At 35.6% G+C, this 17,465-nt stretch overlaps 2 protein-coding genes across 2 annotated transcripts; both read left to right on the forward strand.

Moving 5' to 3' along the window:
* The first annotated feature begins 6,544 nt into the window (after positions 1-6,544).
* Positions 6,545-14,203, forward strand: LOC149717718 (uncharacterized). The gene is made up of 2 exons (XM_089840599.1): positions 6,545-7,226; positions 11,270-14,203. Exons 1-2 carry the CDS (start codon positions 6,834-6,836, stop codon positions 12,200-12,202), a joined length of 1,326 nt encoding a protein of 441 aa, XP_089696725.1. The 5' UTR covers positions 6,545-6,833; the 3' UTR covers positions 12,203-14,203.
* Positions 14,204-14,334: 131 nt separating this feature from the next.
* Hmbs (porphobilinogen deaminase-like protein l(3)02640) lies at positions 14,335-16,477 on the forward strand. Its single transcript, XM_089840601.1, has one exon. It carries the CDS (start codon positions 14,838-14,840, stop codon positions 15,999-16,001), a length of 1,164 nt encoding a protein of 387 aa, XP_089696727.1. The 5' UTR covers positions 14,335-14,837; the 3' UTR covers positions 16,002-16,477.
* Positions 16,478-17,465: the final 988 nt, after the last annotated feature.

The following is a 17,465-nucleotide window of genomic DNA, read 5'->3' on the forward strand; positions in this document are numbered from 1 at the left end:
GTCCCATTTTAAAGCTATCAATTAGTTTTTACACAATTCTATATATTAATAATCAAAAATAAAAACAAATATGCCGAATTTTATAACGATCATTACAATTTAAGCGATTTAAAATGTAAAAAAAAAAGTAACGGTTTTTACTAGTTGAAAAACCATCCAAGTATAGAGTTACTAGAGTAGAAGCTCCTCCCCCTTCCTTTATAGATCAAATGAAGCTCATTCTACCGTGAATTTTATAAGTATCTAAATCGATTAGGCCTATATACTTTTCTGTATAAATTTTAAGCCTAAAAAACTGGTTGGTTAAAACATATTTTTTATATTCAAACCAAAGAAAGGGGGAAAAATGTCACGTGGTTGTTTAACCAGTTACCCAGAATTCCCTGTGGGCTAGTTGTAGGCTAGAAAAAAAAAGAAAAAGGATTTGGATTGACATATTCTTTTGTCATAAACTATAGCCTATGAAAGTATGAATTTGATTTTTGGAGGGATGCTTGCTGAAATGGCGGGAAATAAAAAAAATAGGCGCGCGTGCGAGGCGCGTGCCGAACTTTTTCCCGCCCTTTTTTTTTATTCTAAGCTCGTTTTTGACACGAGGGTGAAAATTTTTCAAATAAAAAATTAAATAAACCTTGGAGGCATACATTAAAATATACCCGCTTCTTCTCTGAATTCTGTTTTTTTTTCACTAGCAAGCATCCTTTGGCCCTCATACGTTTTAGATATTTCTCTCCTTTTCATAACACAATTGGGAGTTGGTTTCAGGGAGAACCATCTGCCGTGTTTTAGGAATTTCTCCTCTCCTCCTCCTCGAACCAGCTTATGTCACGCGCTGTTATAAACGGTATTGATATTAGGGCTCTCTCTCACTCTGTATAGTTTATCATAAATTTTTTCAAAGGTGGCTTGCTGAAGAGAAGCCCAACGTTACAAGTTTGAAGAACAGGGGGAAAGGGTGGATGAGAGAAAGGATCTAGGTGCAAGTTCCAATTTTACCTTTTATAGTAATATTTATTTCTAGGCATTGATAGGAAAACCAAAATTATAGAGCTGGAAATGTAAGTTTTTTAATTGCAAATCAGTTTCAGTAATTCGCCATCTTGGAAACTGTCTTAAAACAATCGGGTTTCTGTGGTAGATCTGAATTCTTCTAAGGCTGCTGCGAAACGTAAGAATGTAAAGAACATAGAGGGGGATACGAAAAATCTCCCTGCAGGACTGCCAAATTACACCTTGCGAGTGTAGTTCGGTTTGAATCAGTTCGAAGGTACATTTATCCGCATTTATCCCATAGAGATTGATGCATTTATTGATAGATGCACAGATATAAGTATACTGTTAGGATTTTACAATTTTTGGCCTGAGAAGTCAGTTGAAATAATCAAGAAAAACTTCAGGTATTTTATGGAAACTCATCAAATTTTTTTTCATTATTTAGGCAGAGTTAAAATAGATTAAACCTTAGTTGCTATCAAAATAAGTAACGGTAAATTGACCCCCAGTGGTAATATGCCCTCCATTTGAACCCGGTAATGATCCTACACACCGTATATAAAATTTTCACTCAAGTGATGCATACGTACGCCTCCTGGAATGTTACGAAAATTTTGACCTAAAAAGTTCAGAGCTGGTCAATAACATTGTTCCTCGATGCGAAGCTTAATGTAACTTGTTGTTAATTTGAGCCCTCAGTACGTTGGTTGATGGGCCAAGGGGAAAGGAAGAGGGGGAAACGAACGCTGAAACAATCGACACTCCGAAAGAGGAATGCTAGAAATTATTTCCGGAACAATTACTCGACAAACTCTATGGATGAATTGCGATCTTAATCAAAAAATAACTCTTCAAATGTAGATAAACGAGTTTAGCGGCCACTTTCACCAACTTTAGCCTTCAAAAAGATTTAAGCCTCGCGCTGTTACCAATGGGGAAAAACCAGGATAGAAAAAACCCCTCTTATTTATGAAATTTAATGCCTTGAAAATGAATTTAAGAAAACATTCTGCATGATCCTCGACTTTGACCTTTCGAAGTTTAATTTGTTTCCAATTCCGTATAGCTCGGTTTTATTTTTCTATCCCTAATAATTAAGCCTAACGTTCAATCGAAATGTTCAAATTAGATGGCGACTAATAGTAATTAACCCTAATAATTAGGCTCAAGTTTGAAGTGCATAATGTTCCAATGATATGCTTTAAAATCAAAAACGTATATAGATGCTGTTTCACTTAGGCCTTGGTTTATTTTTCGAACCCTAATAATTAGGTTTAACTTTCAATCAAAATGTTAAAACTTACACCTGGTTGGGTGGTCTTAGATTCGAATGAGAAGGCAATTTTGCGGAGCTAACCCTAATAATTAGGCCTAACTTTGAACCAAATGCCTTAAAATTAAAGATATGATAATTTACTAGAAGAACCCATGGGAAAACATGAACTTTACGGGTAATTTTCATGAATCATCTTATGATTACGTCACTTTAATTAATCCAATAACTTATTCCTACACCTTCAACCCCATGAACGTGACCTTCTCAAGCATGTCCGAGTAATATTAACTGGTCAAGACTATATGAAGTCTCATTAACTTTTAATATTCTAACCTAGGCCTATTTCGGAGTCAAACTTTCCTCTTAGCAAAGGAAATGACGAATATCCGTTCCATGTACAAGTAAGCCTAGCGTAACTACATGAAGCCATGAAGCGATTTTTAATTTAGGTGTGGCTCTCACGATTTATAGTAAAAAAATAAAAACTGAAAGATTAGAAAACATATCGTCGGATCATAGCATCGTACACAGTGTTGTAGCTTCGGGCTTTTCACGAAAGTTGTTAATAAATCGAGTATTCCCAATAACTCGAAGTGAAGTTGCCGAGCATAGATAACCGATTTTCAATTAGACTGATTAAAAATAGTGTAAGCGTGATATCACGACACGAATTTATACAAGCCTTTCCTGAATATTTTAAACAGTGCTCAAGATAGCTTTGATGAATTTTTGTTTTGATAGTAGACCGATATGAAAAGCGGAGTACAAGGGTATTTGAATAGTTAGATCCGGTTTAAAAGCGTATTACATCAGCGGATACCAATAGTTCTAACTAAGAGGTCACCCTCTTGACCCTCCTTTAGTTACTGGTGTATTATTGACCAAGGCCCAAGGAAAAGCAAAATAAAATTTAGATAGGTTGCCCTAAAAGGGGCTAGAGAAATTTTCTCCCCCTTTTCTTAAGTTTAACAGCGCATGAGCTTCAGGGTTGCCAGAAATTTGGGGGAGCATCTTGGGTTTTGAATGTGACGTCACGAGAAAGTTCATAGTAGCAAGCTTTTCAGTCTGTTATAGCAACGAGGTTATCTACACTCTTTGGTACTAGATAGCTGTTGAATTGCAGTTGTACTCGCAAATACCTGGCAACACTTGTCCCCTCACTCTCTTGGATGAATACGTTATATTCATAATATATTTTTGGGTGAAATTTCTTAAGTTATAGGTAGAAAATGCTATACCAAAGTGCAGTTTTCGAAAGGAGAAACTCTCCCATAGTAAACCGAATATTTATATTGAAAATTATTGATTTTTAAAAACTGTAACTGTACTATATACAAGGTTGTCCAGAGAACCCAGAATATACGCAACTGAATATTTTGACGTGACCAGGTGTTCCATTGAAAAGCTTTCCACGCACCATGAGATCCAATGGGTACAAAAGATACCTCCCCCATCCTTAATTTCAACCCCCCTCTTTAAAATGGCTATAGCTTGAGGGTTCTGCTAACTTCACGCTGTGTATAGAGGAAAGGCTATAACCATTGTTAAAACTCCCGTGACACACCATTTTAGGGTTTAACTCGTGAATTTGTTTCTCACTTGGCACTGTTACTAAAGGTATGAAGGTCCCTTTTAACTCTTCACTAGTAATCCCTAGTGATGTTGTCTACGTCTCATTCAAAGAATTCGATGCAGTTAAGCTAGAGGTCAATGGTTGAGATTACGAGTAACTTACTGTACTTTCAAGTTGAAACTTTGGTTTTTCTTCTTCTTTCAAATCTACCCTTAAAAATCTCCTCAGGTTTTTCGAAAAGTTTTATTTCGGGTTTGGTTTGGATCTTCTTTGACCAATTTCGAATAATAATAATAAAAAAAAAAGAAAATGGGAACGCCCGCTTTAGAAATTTTCGCCTAGAAGGGAAATCTTTTTCAAATGCTTATTTTTCGAAAGGAGGTTCAACCCGAGTTCAACCGCTCTTGGTTTGAACTCAACTTGTTCCTTCGAAGTTCGAACTTTGCCCTTTATTGAACCCAATACATTGATTGTCTCTTTAAAAAGGTTTTAAGAGAGGTTTAAGGAAGTTTTGGTTAGTTTTTCGACCACCCAAAAACCATAGTGAATACATTTTTTAGCTGCCATTTTCTAAGATGGCCGCGATTTGGGGAAAAAAATCTAATTCCCTAAAAATGTCATCGACTAAGTGGTTATTGGTAGGGCCTATTTCTTAAGACTAATCTGGCATAATTTCTAGGTAATTCTTATTCCTTAACTAAAACGTAAACGTGAATTCCTTGGAATTTAGTTAATTACTAGGCTTGAGTTTGCCTATGATAGGAAATTGTGTAATCGTGGAAGGTAGAGGCCTTATTTTAAAGTGCGCGGCGTATTTTTTTATTTATCTTTGAGGAGAATTAAGTTCTTTCCCCTTTTCGTAATCTTATAGGCCTAACCCGATGCAGCTGTAATCAATCAGGAAGTTAATAACAAAACGCTTTAATAACATAAATGGCCAACTAAGGCATGGCTGCTACCACCGATAAGAAACTTTTATTGCCACTGTAAACTGCATGCTCATAAGTGCGCCAAATTTAGATTAATAACGGAAGAAAACAACTTTGGCGGTGACGTTTTAGGCCTAAGTCTCCATATTCCTCCCTTTGCAATGTCAAACTATGAAAATACGGCTTTGAAATAGAAATTTTGGTGTTTTCAAGCTTTGTATGAAACTTTTAATTGCTCGCAACAGTTTAAGAGGCTTTATATTCGAACTTTGACCTTCGTAAGGAATTATCTGATGCTCAACACGACTTTTGATCCCTTTAGAAGACCGTTACTAATTTTCTACATGAACTTTGATCCCGTCCGAGGCCCCAACAAGTTTGTTTTTACGCGAACGTTGTCCTTTCTAAGGTTTTATTTGTTTTTTCTAGGCAAATATCGGTCCCTTTCAAGCTTGAAACTTAGTGTATCTTAAAATAATATTAGGTCACTTGAAACTGACGGTTATAAATTAGTTTGTAGGTCTAATTTCCCCGACTTGGGGTGCTTCTTAAGCTCAGGCACGATTAGGCAATTTTTCCGGAGTTAATTTTTCGTTTTCCGCTCAACGGCGCAGGCGCGAATTACGCCAGTCTGCCAATTTTCCCTGAAAGAGAGGGTCAGCGAGCTTCTTGGGCTTGTTCCAAGTTTCGTAGAGCGCGAGCTCGTTCCTAGAGAGCGCGAGAAAAAAAGAGAGAGGGAGAGATCAGGCTTCTCGAGGTTACAAGGTCAACGTTTTCCACCGAGGTCATTACGAATTTAGCCTTGATCGGGAGAGGTACTTTTAATAACAGGCTGAAACGCGCTCTCCCTAAAAAAAACTGGGGGGATGGAAAGTTGGGGAAGATAATTTCAGTTTCAGACTGGATGAAAAAGCATTTTAATTGAAATGAATAAATTTACTATTAATTTTTAATTCTTCTCTAATCATTCGATAATTGTGTCTAAGAGAAATGCTAAATACCTTTGGAAATTTAATTGGGGAAAATCACTCTCAACCAATTTTTCAAAGAGTTGGGTCTTTTTCTTGAACGTTCTCTTAATTTGTTTAAAACTGTTGTTAATTATGTTTATGTGGGTGAAAGTGAACTTCCAAGTTGTTGGTAACGAGTAATTCAATCTAGTAGAGCTGTAGGGCCTCATTTTTTTTCTTCCACGTGGTGGGTGTAGGCGCTAATTTTCGCTTAGTCATCCGTCAACTATCCATTAATTTCGAGTATGGTACTAGTAGTTTCGAACGAGATTCGAACTTGAAAAGTGTTTTTGAACCGTGTTTTTGTCATCATTATCAATGAATTGCCGCAAACTTTTATGTACTTAATAATCGCGTACAAAAATTTCGTAAGAAAAGTGTAGCTGGGAATTATTGACATCCTCAGCTAGGCCTAACTTTCCCGCCCTTTTAAACATCATCGAGAGAAAGCACGTGTTCCGAAATGTTTCCCGCGAGTTAAAACTTACATATATATATATCGGGCGCGAAAAAAAGTGGCGGGAAAAAAATCATTAAAAGGAATAAGAGGGGAGGCGAAGAAAACTCTAGAGGGTTAGTTTCCCTCTTTCGCGTTTTCATTTCCCCCGTTTAGTTTTGTTCCAGCTGACAGCGCGAGGTAGCCTTGAAAGAGCCACGGGGGCGTTCACCTTGAATACTCTCTCGATCCTATTCGTCGAAATTTGCGTGACGTTTCTCTCGGTCTGGGGTCCCTGGTCTCCGCTCTTTCCCGCGTAAAAGGGAAAGCTTGGCTCGTTTTGGTTTAGTTTGCCTCTTGGAATCGCTGGGGAAGAACGCGAGATTTTGCGCGTCCCAAATCCCAGCTTATACTTACGCGTTCGCTAGCGAAAAATTAAAGCGTGGGATTAAATTTTTGGCGCGTTTTTTTCCTAGAGAACCTTCACGAGACAGTTCGCGCCAAAACCCACGGATAACTTTCGCATTTTGTGGATTAATAATTCGCGTCATTGGTGGATTATCTCGCAGGGTTCTATAAATTTGTGAGCGTCAAAATTTTCGCGAAAACGTTTCAAATGGTGCCCCAAAACGGTGGCCACCTAAGTATGTCCGAAGACGAGGAGGACAGTAATAGCGGATTCAGTGTTCAAGAGTCTAAAAAACAGATGAAAGTTTTGTCTTTCACCAACACTTTGGCGCCTTTCGGATCCCTTAAAGTTAACGCCAATTCTAGGACACCATACACGGACGCTACACGATGCAAAAAAGTAACCAATCACGTTAAAAGGCCCATGAACGCTTTCATGGTCTGGAGTCAAATTGAAAGGCGCAAGATATGCGAACAACAACCGGAAATGCATAACGCCGAAATTTCAAAAAGACTCGGAAAAAGGTGGAAGATGTTGACTGACGGAGAAAGACAACCTTTCATTGACGAAGCTGAAAGGTTAAGATTGTTACATATGCAGGTAATTAGCGTTTCGTTTCAATCACGTTCGCTCGCTCGCTCGCTCCGGGAATGTTTTTAAATTAATTAACGTTATTACGCTTTTGATTTAACGGAAAATTATCGTCAGAAACGCTTGGTTTAAAACTCCCCAAAAACTGGTTAGTGTTGTCAAGGCTATCTTTCCAACCGTGTATATATTCTAAAAATCATTAGAGGTTTTAGAGTCTGACTTCTCGAGGTTATTTTCCCAAAATATTATTTTTGCTTGGCAACAGACCGTTTTATATACTTCCCAATGTTAAAAACAATGTCGCAAATTTAACCTTTGCTTGGGAAAGAACTGTTAAGATTTGTGTGTTATTTTGCGTTTTGGTTTTCTCGTTAATCGATTGACAGTGTAGTGCTGTCATCACAATTTCGGTAGAAAGGGGAGAGAGCGATGAGTAGGCTACTTTTAAAGGAAATTCTCATTAACGGGGAAAGGAATACGAAAGGGGGGATGGGAAAAAACCTCAAACTTGGTAGATTAAGCGAGGAAAATTTTATCATATCAATATGGCTCGTAATGTAACAACATTGAACCGGAATTTGTTATTAGAATATTATGACTAGTTGTTTTCTTGGTAGTGTAGTATTGTTTTTTTTTAACTCTTCCAAAGTAAATCGTTTTAAACGCTAAATCTTAATTTAAAATGTCTATAAAATTATAAATCTTAATCCACAATGGTTATAAACGCGAAATCTTAATTTAAAATGCCTATAAAATTATAAATCTTAATCCACAATGGTTATAAACGCGAAATCTTAATTTAAAATGCCTATAAAATTATAAATCTTAATCCACAATGGTTATAAACGCGAAATCTTAATTTAAAATGTCTATTAAATTATAAATCATAATCCAGAATGATTATAAACGTGAAATCTTGATTAAAGACGTTCTGTAAAATCCAAAATCTCCATCTAAAATGGTTTTAAAGGCAAAATAATCTGAAATCTTCATATAAAATGGTTACAAATATTAATATCTTAATCTAAAATCTGTCATTTTTACGTAAGATGTCTGAAAATTCAAAATCTCATCTTAAACAATTCATAAAATCCTTAACAAAACTTCGTAATTCGCGTAAATTTGAAACCTCTGGAAACACCCTTGGTAATTTCCGGAAATCCAGTTTATCCCACCCCTTTTAACCAATTTCTTGGTTCCGGACCATTATTCATGGGGATATTGAATAAACACAATATAAAAATACATGTGTATTCCCCTATACTTTGTGGTGAGGGTCATTTCTAACTCGTTTAGAGAGAGAGAGAGAGAGAGAAAATTAGTAATTTTTTTTCTAATAATAATAAGCAACCACAAGGACGGCATAATAACTCTTATTTGATCTCAGTTACACTGCAAACTATTCCAAAAACCGTTTGTATGTCCTCCGTTTGACAGATAAGGGAATAATATTTTTTATTTTGCGGGTAATAAACAAGATAGACTCTTTCTAAAGAGAGAGGAAATGACGTCCCGTCGTGGTTCTTTTTTTTTACACCAAAAGAAAAATTTTCCAGATGTTTTTAATCCAACCCCGTTTCCGATTTATACTTCACGAGTTAGCAACCCACTAAACCCGCCAGTTTTTTTACCATTTTTGGGAGGAAAATGGAGTTTTTTTCCATAGGGTATTTATCTTATGTAGAGATTAAGGGACCTTGTTAGAAAAATTTTAAATACGTTGCTTGGGAAATGTTTGTAATATGATTTGATTTTGAAGGAATTTGTATCTATAGCTTGTTTGTTATAACCAATGGTGTTGCCAGTGTCATTTGCAACTGCAATTCAATACAGTCTGAAAAGCTTGTAGTATTCTGTTCAATTCAGTTCCCAAACCTGCTTAGACGCTCTCGCAAATTATTGGCAACCCTGTAACATGGGAGGAAATGTCTCTAGCCCCTTTTAAAAATTAATTTCTCGTGTTAAAATTTAGTTAACGCCGATCTTTGGTACTTGTTAATGTATGAGGTCATTTTAAGGGTTAACAACGCCGGAATTACTTGATTTTTAAGTACCCACTTTTACTTAACATTATTCTCCGAAGTTTCACGAAGTTTTTGTTAAACTAGAAGTTAGGGTTTTTAAACAAAGCTTTTAAGAGTCTCTAAAACATTTCTCAACTAGTGAATATTTGAACGAGAGTGGTTCGCGCTTAATTGGATACTTAAATGAAATGATTGATTACGAAAATTAATTATAATAATAATTAGCATTTTCTTCAGTGACGAATCGGAATTTTTTTAAAGCAAATATTTGATTATTTGAAATTAAAAAACAATAAATAAATATATTTATTGATACACTTTAGTATCCCTTTTAAAAGAAAAAAAAACCTTTAAAAATTAAAATTATAAAATCTTGGATAAGAGAAAGAGGGCTAAAGAATTAACGAAACCTGTAATAAAACTTTTTTGGTGTAGAGCCAGTTATTTCGAAACAAAACTAACCATAACCCCGAAATGTGGGTCCCACATTATTATCTATCTCTATTTTATAAGGTCTATCGGTTCGTTTCTCTAGTAAATTAGTCGTCGCCTTTCTACCCCCCCCCCCTCACCTTAATTAATAGTAATTCGCCTCGGTTAATAGTAGACGGAAATTTGTGTTTGTGTGTAGCCCCAATTTCTTCTTGGCCAACTTGAAAAGCTGGCCCTCCCGCTGCGTTGTTAAAAAACTAAAGAAGTAGAATCTAACCATGCGTAAATAAATAATGTAACAGAGAAAAATAAATGGGACTCGAATCTATCAGATAGAGAGAGAAAGAGAGATAGTTTAATAAAAATTATGGTGAAAGTACAAATTTCAAGTTTTATTATAAACCCTTTTTAAGGTTGCGTTGCATTCATATCTTAATTGGTTCAGCCTAAATTGTTGGATCTTTACACACGCTTTAAAATAACCACCATTTCAATCTGTTAATGTTTAAACTAAATCCTTTCATTCCGCTGTCGCGGTTGTGTCTTTCTGTAAGGATTACATTTTGTTTACCAACAAAAGACTTAAATAATGACTTGGCCACGCTTTCTTTTTCCAAAGATTTTTCTGTGTTATGATCTTGGCCTATTTGGCACAAGAGACACTTTAGAGATTGTGTGTACACAAAAGGGGCTAGAGTAATTTTCTCCCACACGTTTCTTAACTTTAATCCTGCGCTTCAGTGTTGCCAGTAATTTTTATTAGAGTATCGAACAGAATTCTACAATATTTTTAGTCTGTTGTACTCGCGAATGACTCTGGCAACACTTGTCTGGTTTTCTTTTTGAAATATGGCTGGCTGGGTTGCCTGTTAGCACTTAGTAGCTAAGCCTAATCTCGTTAAACCTTCCATTTTTCCCTTGGCACTAACGAAAAGTTCCCAAACTCTCTCAAAATATGATTGAGTAACTGGATTTTGATTCTATTTTTAGGTGTGTTTTTTTTTTACTCTCTCTCTCTCTCTTTCTCTCAAGTACCGCGAACCTTGCTTTTATCTTTAGGTCTCAAAAACATTGAAGTGTAAAACTAGGAATGAGATTTTTGGATTATTTTTGCTCCTTGAAAAAGTCTAAGAGCATTGGTTGAATTGGGGCTCTTTCGAAAGAGTTTAATTTTGACACGCGCTTAATTTTAATTTTAATTTGGACAACAAACTTTTGTTCTCTCTCTCAGTCATAGTGTAGGTGTGTTGTTTAGTTTTAATAAAGAGCCTTATTTCACAGCTGACTGACTATCGTGAAACAATACTTATAAAAAAAACAAATCAGTTGTTATTATGTATTTTAATGTCGGAACAAACAACAAAGCGATTGCTGAAAAGGGAAAAAAGGGGGAGGGGGAATTTGGAAACCAAAGTTTTGTTTTTATTGAACAAACGATTTATTGGCGTTCATTGTGGAAACCTAGATATGTTCTTTTATTTTGGTCAATTATAGTTTGGTTTAGTCCTACTGATTACGTATTTCAAAAGTGTATTGGGTCGAAACTCTGAGCGAAAGTTCTAACCATTTATTTCTGTGTTTTTTGTGACTTTCCAGGAATATCCGGATTACAAATACAGACCAAGGAAAAAGGCTAAGCCACAACCCAAAGCCGAACGTCCCCGATCTAACACCGGACATCACACTACGACGGAATGCGTCGTTTCAAGTACGACTTCGAGTAGCGCCAGTAACAAAAGGAGATCGGCGAAACCTTCGAAACACGCCATTGCCGCAGCGTCCAGGAGTCTCCTGGTTAAGAGTCCCGTCCACCAGTCTTCTTCGCCGGTCGGGAACCACCACACCACGCAACAAGTCCATCACGCGAGACAACAAATGACGCCGTCCGTTCTCCCTAACAACAAACAACAGGCTAACCGTCTGAAACTAAAACTAAAAATCGACAAAAAATTCCGCGACAGTATTCGACAAAGTAAAAGGGTTCCTTCACTCGGTACCCAATTAACGCCACCACCGGCCAAAGTCCCTCGCACCCCGGCTACTTCCGACGAAGACCCGGCTTCCCCCGAAAGCGCCAATATATCCTTTTACGAGGATGTCTTTGAGAAGCAATTTGGACTGGTAGATAGCGGACATTCGACGGGACCCGGTTCGCCGGGCTCGTCTTCTAGTAGTAGTTCGAGTTCTTCCGCGACTTCCTTCATTTCAAACGCTCCCAGTAGCGAAGATCTAGCCGATTTGGACACTCTAGCCGATACTATCCAACATTGGTCCGAAGAATTGAATAACTCGATTATTTCAGTCAACAATTCCGGTAACGCGGTGGTTGAATCCACCACCACCACGCCCACTATCGTCATTAAACGAGAAATGATCAAACAAGAGTTTGATTACCACGAAACGGCCAGCTCCCATTCCAGTTCAGGCTCTCACTTTGAATTCCCCGATTACACCACGCCTGAAGTCACTGATATTATAGGAAGCGAAGACTTCTTGGGATACGGCATTGACTCTTTTATGAATATCTAAAGAAGCTTATTTCTTTGGAGTTTTTTCGTCCCTCTTCTAACAGTTAAAAGCGACTCTCGGAATATACTGTAGTAGATTTTGTTTCTTCCACATATTTTTGTTTCCTATCGCGATTTACAAAGAATTAACGCGTAGTTTCAAACTTTAAAACGATTTATTATTCTTGACGTTAATTCGGAATTTAATCACTTTGGGCTTGTAACAGTCTACGAATTACTTTTGCCATTTGTAATTAGTTTAAAATTTTAAAATTCGGATCTTAATCGCTAAAGTAAGCGACGTTATGCAAAATTACATTTATTAAAAAAAAAACCTTTTTTTTTTTTTTTTTTTTTTTTTAACAAAATTCTAGGTTAATTTCTAAATTTTTGAAAAACTGTTAATTTCGAAGAAAGATTTCTTTTTAGTTAGAAAATAATTAACAAAAAATTCCCCGAATATGCCAATTTAAAAAAGTAGTATATTTAATTAAGAAAGGGCAGACTGAAACTTTTAATTTTAATTAAAAAAAAAACAAAAAAAAACGAAGTTTTTAGATCAATTGCCTTTCAAATATGGAGGATTCTAAGGGTATTATTAGTTTATTTTAATTTCGATGTTAATTATAATTAACACGAAATTTAATTATGTTCTTATGTAAATAGTTAATTGAAAAACCAACTTGCCAAATCGATAAAAAAATTAAAAAACCCAAAAAAAAACCAAAAAAACTACAAAACATTTAGTTATAAAAAATATTTGAAAAAAAAAAAAAAATGCAGAATTTAATTTTTCATATGATACAAGTAATATTTATGGAAATTAATCGCATTTTTTAATAATTAACTATAAATTATAACCATTTAAAAACACCCCCCCCCCCACTTAATCATCACAGTAATAAACGAATATATATATACTAACCTATAATCGTCCAAAAACGTCACTGACATATTTTCGATACTTGTAAAAAAAAAAAAAAAAAAACATCGAAAAACATCGTTTGTGACAATTTTTATTAAAAACTAGTTTGGTATAATATTTAAATTATTTTACGCCGCGTAAAAAGAAAACTTGGCTATTTAGATACTAAATAAATAGTAATTTTTCTCTCTCAAATATCTCACTATAAATATTAACGCAAAAAGGGTGTATTATATATTTAACAAAAAAAAAAAAAAAAAAGAAATCAGAATATTTTTCCACGTTTTTTGTACTCTACTAAAAACTAACCAAACTAAACTAACTAAAAACTACAGAAAATAATAATTATCTTTAGGGGCCATTCGTAAATATACAAAGTCGGTTTGTTTTATTATCTGAATATTTTTTTTTGGGAAAAACAAAGTTGTTTTATTTTTTTTTTTTGACCAAAAATAATATCCAAAAAATCTTTTGTAAAAATATTTTTCTTTTCTCTCCGAGATATCTCGACAAAAATCTCGAATGTACATTATTAAAAAAAATATCGCACCTCCCTCCCCCCTTATTATTATTATAATTTAATGTTATTTGACAAAAAAAAACCAACAGAGAAAACCCTCGAATACCTCATAATCCCGCTAATAAGCCTTAACGGGATTCCGATATAAAACATAACATAGTCCAATAAACGTAGTCCATAGAAATATTTTACTTGAGTTCCAAAACTTTAAGCAAAATTTTTTGGTACCAAATAAAATATTATAAAATTAATTAGTTTAAAAACAAATACCAAAACTCAACTGCCATTGTATATTTATTAACATATAAGTTTTCCCCTCACGAATAATAATTGATTGAAAAGTGTTTTTTTTTTTTTTGAGCAATCGAAGAATTATTATTATTATTTGCTCTTTTTAAATAATAAGAAGAGATAAGTAGGGGGAGGAAGAGAGAGAATAGTAAGCACTGTAAGACGTATTACATTGTAGTCAAAACAAGTCTATTTTGTATTTATATATTGGAGCAATACCCAAACACCACTTCCCAACACACCATGTACATTTGTTGTGTATAAAAATGTTTTATATTTTACATGAATTACGAGTCTATGCCTTTTTTATTATTTAGAACTTACCCAATATCATCCGAAAGACATTGGCAGCCTGCTAGTTCCAGTTGTTATTTGTCATTTTAGGGTGGTACATTGTTTTGTCGGACATATCAATTTACAAACTTAAAAGTAAGTAAAAACTATTGAATAAAAGGCTTAAGAAATTAGGTTTTACGGGCTACGTATAGTTTGATCGTACGCACGCGCGTGTACTGAACCTAATCAATTTTGGCGCCATTTTCAGCCAATCATGGAATGATGATTTTTCTCTGCGCAGTCGTGGTGCCATCTAGCGGCAGAATCAGTTCAGTTTTACCTATACCATCGTCAGGGCGACACGTGTCCGAAGCCCGGGAGAGAGAGCCGGGGTAAGAAATCTCTCGTTCTCAAGTACTTAAGTTTGATTGTCTTATTAAGAATTACGAAATTTTAGATCCGTTCGAGGCGATTACGAAATTGATTGATACAATGACGTAGATAAGTAGTTGGCGTTTCTTCGCGAACGCGGTAACGCGAGGTGCCGGTTAAGAAGGAGAAGAAAGAAACCAAAGTTAAAATAAACAAAGGCCAAGGCTTAGAATTTCTGAGATTCATTGGTAAAGGTGAATATTAAAAATTAAAATGCCTAGCGATGGTGAAAACGTAATTCCAGCAAAGCGGTTAAAAATTTCGCGAGAAAACGGTAACGAAACTGAACTCAGTGATGTTAACAAGAATTCCGTGCAACCTTCGGAAACTTTCAAAGTTGGATCTAGAAAGAGTGAACTAGCTCTTATTCAAACTCATTGGGTAATTGAGGAACTGAAAAAGATATTTCCCACGTATTCCTTTGAAATTATAACCATGACTACAATCGGTGATCGAATCTTAAATCAAGCTCTATCAAAAATTGGCGAAAAGAATCTTTTCACCAAGGAACTTGAGATTGCTTTGGAAAATGAAGAAGTAGATTTTGTCGTTCACTCCCTGAAGGATTTACCTACAACTTTGCCAGATGGAATGGTAATTGGAGCTATATGCGAACGAGAAGATCCGTCAGATGCTGTAGTTTTAAAAACGGGAATTGATGGCTCAAGCTTGAGTGATTTGGAGAAAGATTGCATTGTGGGAACAAGCTCGGTACGCCGTATTGCCCAACTTACTAAACTCCATCCAAATCTACAATTTAAAAGTATTAGGGGCAACTTAAACACGCGTTTGAAGAAACTAGATGAAGGAAAGGAATATTCAGCCATCATTCTAGCCGCTGCTGGTCTAAAAAGAATGGGTTGGGAGAACCGAATCTCCTGTCTTCTACCTTCAAATCAGTGCCTGCACGCTGTAGGACAAGGGGCCTTAGCGGTGGAATGTCGATCTGGGGATGCGAAAACTTTGAATTTATTATCAAAAATTTGTAATGAAAAGACTAGTCTTCAATGTGTTGCGGAGCGAGCTTTTATGAAAAGATTAGGAGGAGGGTGTAGCGCACCAGTAGCTGTTTATACTAAATTAGATGAAAATGACGAGTTAGAAATGACTGGTGGGGTGTTCAGTCTCGATGGAGAAAAAAATATAATTTCTTCAAAGAAAATAGATTTAAAATTTAACCAGAATAATATTTTTAACAGAAACTTGGATTCAAAATCAAGTTGCGAGACTTACTCTAGCGTAGCATCTAGTGAGAGTGTTAAAAGTTACAAATTATCCAAAGCCGAAGAGTTTGGTAGAGATTTAGCCGAAGATTTTATCAAATTAGGCGCGAAAGCCATTTTGGATGAAGCTAGGTTATTAAATGATAGTACTTAGAAATATTAAATAACTTAAGTTAAATAGTGTTAAATTAAAGAATAGAGATTAATAATAATATAAAAGTTTATATACGTCCATATTTTATGATACAAGACTTAAAATATAATTGGGTTATTAAAATTTAATGAAATAATTTTTAATAGTAGGAAAAAAAAAAAACATACCAACGAAAAACAGTACAATTTATAAAATGCAAATAATACTGATTCAGTGTTTAAATTTTTAATTATTCAAAGTACTATTTGAAAAATGTGCCAAAAATTGGACTTTGCATTTAAAAAAAAAAAGGAAAAAACAACATTCTGGCATTTTCACTTTAATTTTTGTTCATTTGGAAGTTATTTGATTTCAATTTGTTTTGGCAATTTATTATGAAAAATCATTTACTTAAGATGGTTGGTAGCAATTATTATTTGTTCAATTGTATATGGTTGTTAAGGGTTAATGATTATATTTAATTATTGAATTTCAAATTTTGTGGCTAATTGATTATGTCTTTCTATTTGTATCAGAATTTGATGAGTTTGTCTCCAAATTCGCCACAGTGGATCTTGTATAGGTGAGTGGGTCAAAACCGCGTAAGTCCGACTTATAAGATGTATGACTTTGTCTGTCCTTATTGAACATTAAGCTTTTATTGGCGATCGCGTTAGTTGAGGTATAACAAGTCACGTAAAATATATTCCGTTTTAGCTAGGCGTGGTTGGGGGTGGGGAGGACGTGTTAGTTACAGTATTCAAGTTTTCTAACTCGCTAAGGTAATATTCGAGATGGCCAACGTCAGATCTTGCCAACGTGTATATTAAAGGGGCTCACCAGCGTTGTTGGGGGGAGACGGCCCTTAGTTCAGGGGGAAAACACCCAGCTCTTTGGCCATAAGGAATGGTGCCACCGTCGCGGTGGGCGGGTAAGCAATATGCTAACCATCAGTTTGACCTCCCCCCCACCCCAACAGCTCCGGCCAGCCCCTTTAAGGTCTTACCACACCTAGGTAAAAAGGTCTCTCTAATCTCCACCACGTTCCTCCACACACAAACCACAAACATACGAACTAACAGAGCATAATCGTATAAGCTAGTTGGGGGTTAATTTTCTAACTTTTTAAACAAGTTATCGCAAGTGATAATTATAGTCTAAAGGGATGATGCCAACGTCGTTCCGTCTATGAGAGCGCGATGTCTAAATGGGTTATCATTTATATGTGTCATCAGTCATCAAACCTTGAACAAAAAGCGTATTCCCCTCGTGCTAATAGAAAAGTTCACGGGATATACAGTCGAGGTTCTTCAAATGGTCATCCCGTACAAGGACTCTCTTCAGCAACTCCTGTCGCCAAACCATCCTTCAACACAAACTAAAACCCATTGAAAACCGTCAAATTTTTACCCTTCCCTGCATATCAAACGACACTGTATTTTTTGTTCCCAGTAAAGTCAAGCACGACCAAGTGTTTTGAATTGT

Source organism: Phalangium opilio, unplaced genomic scaffold (genome assembly GCF_054372755.1).
Source record: "Phalangium opilio isolate 3A_F unplaced genomic scaffold, DU_Popi_V2 ptg000003l_1, whole genome shotgun sequence".
NCBI lineage: Eukaryota > Metazoa > Arthropoda > Arachnida > Opiliones > Phalangiidae > Phalangium > Phalangium opilio.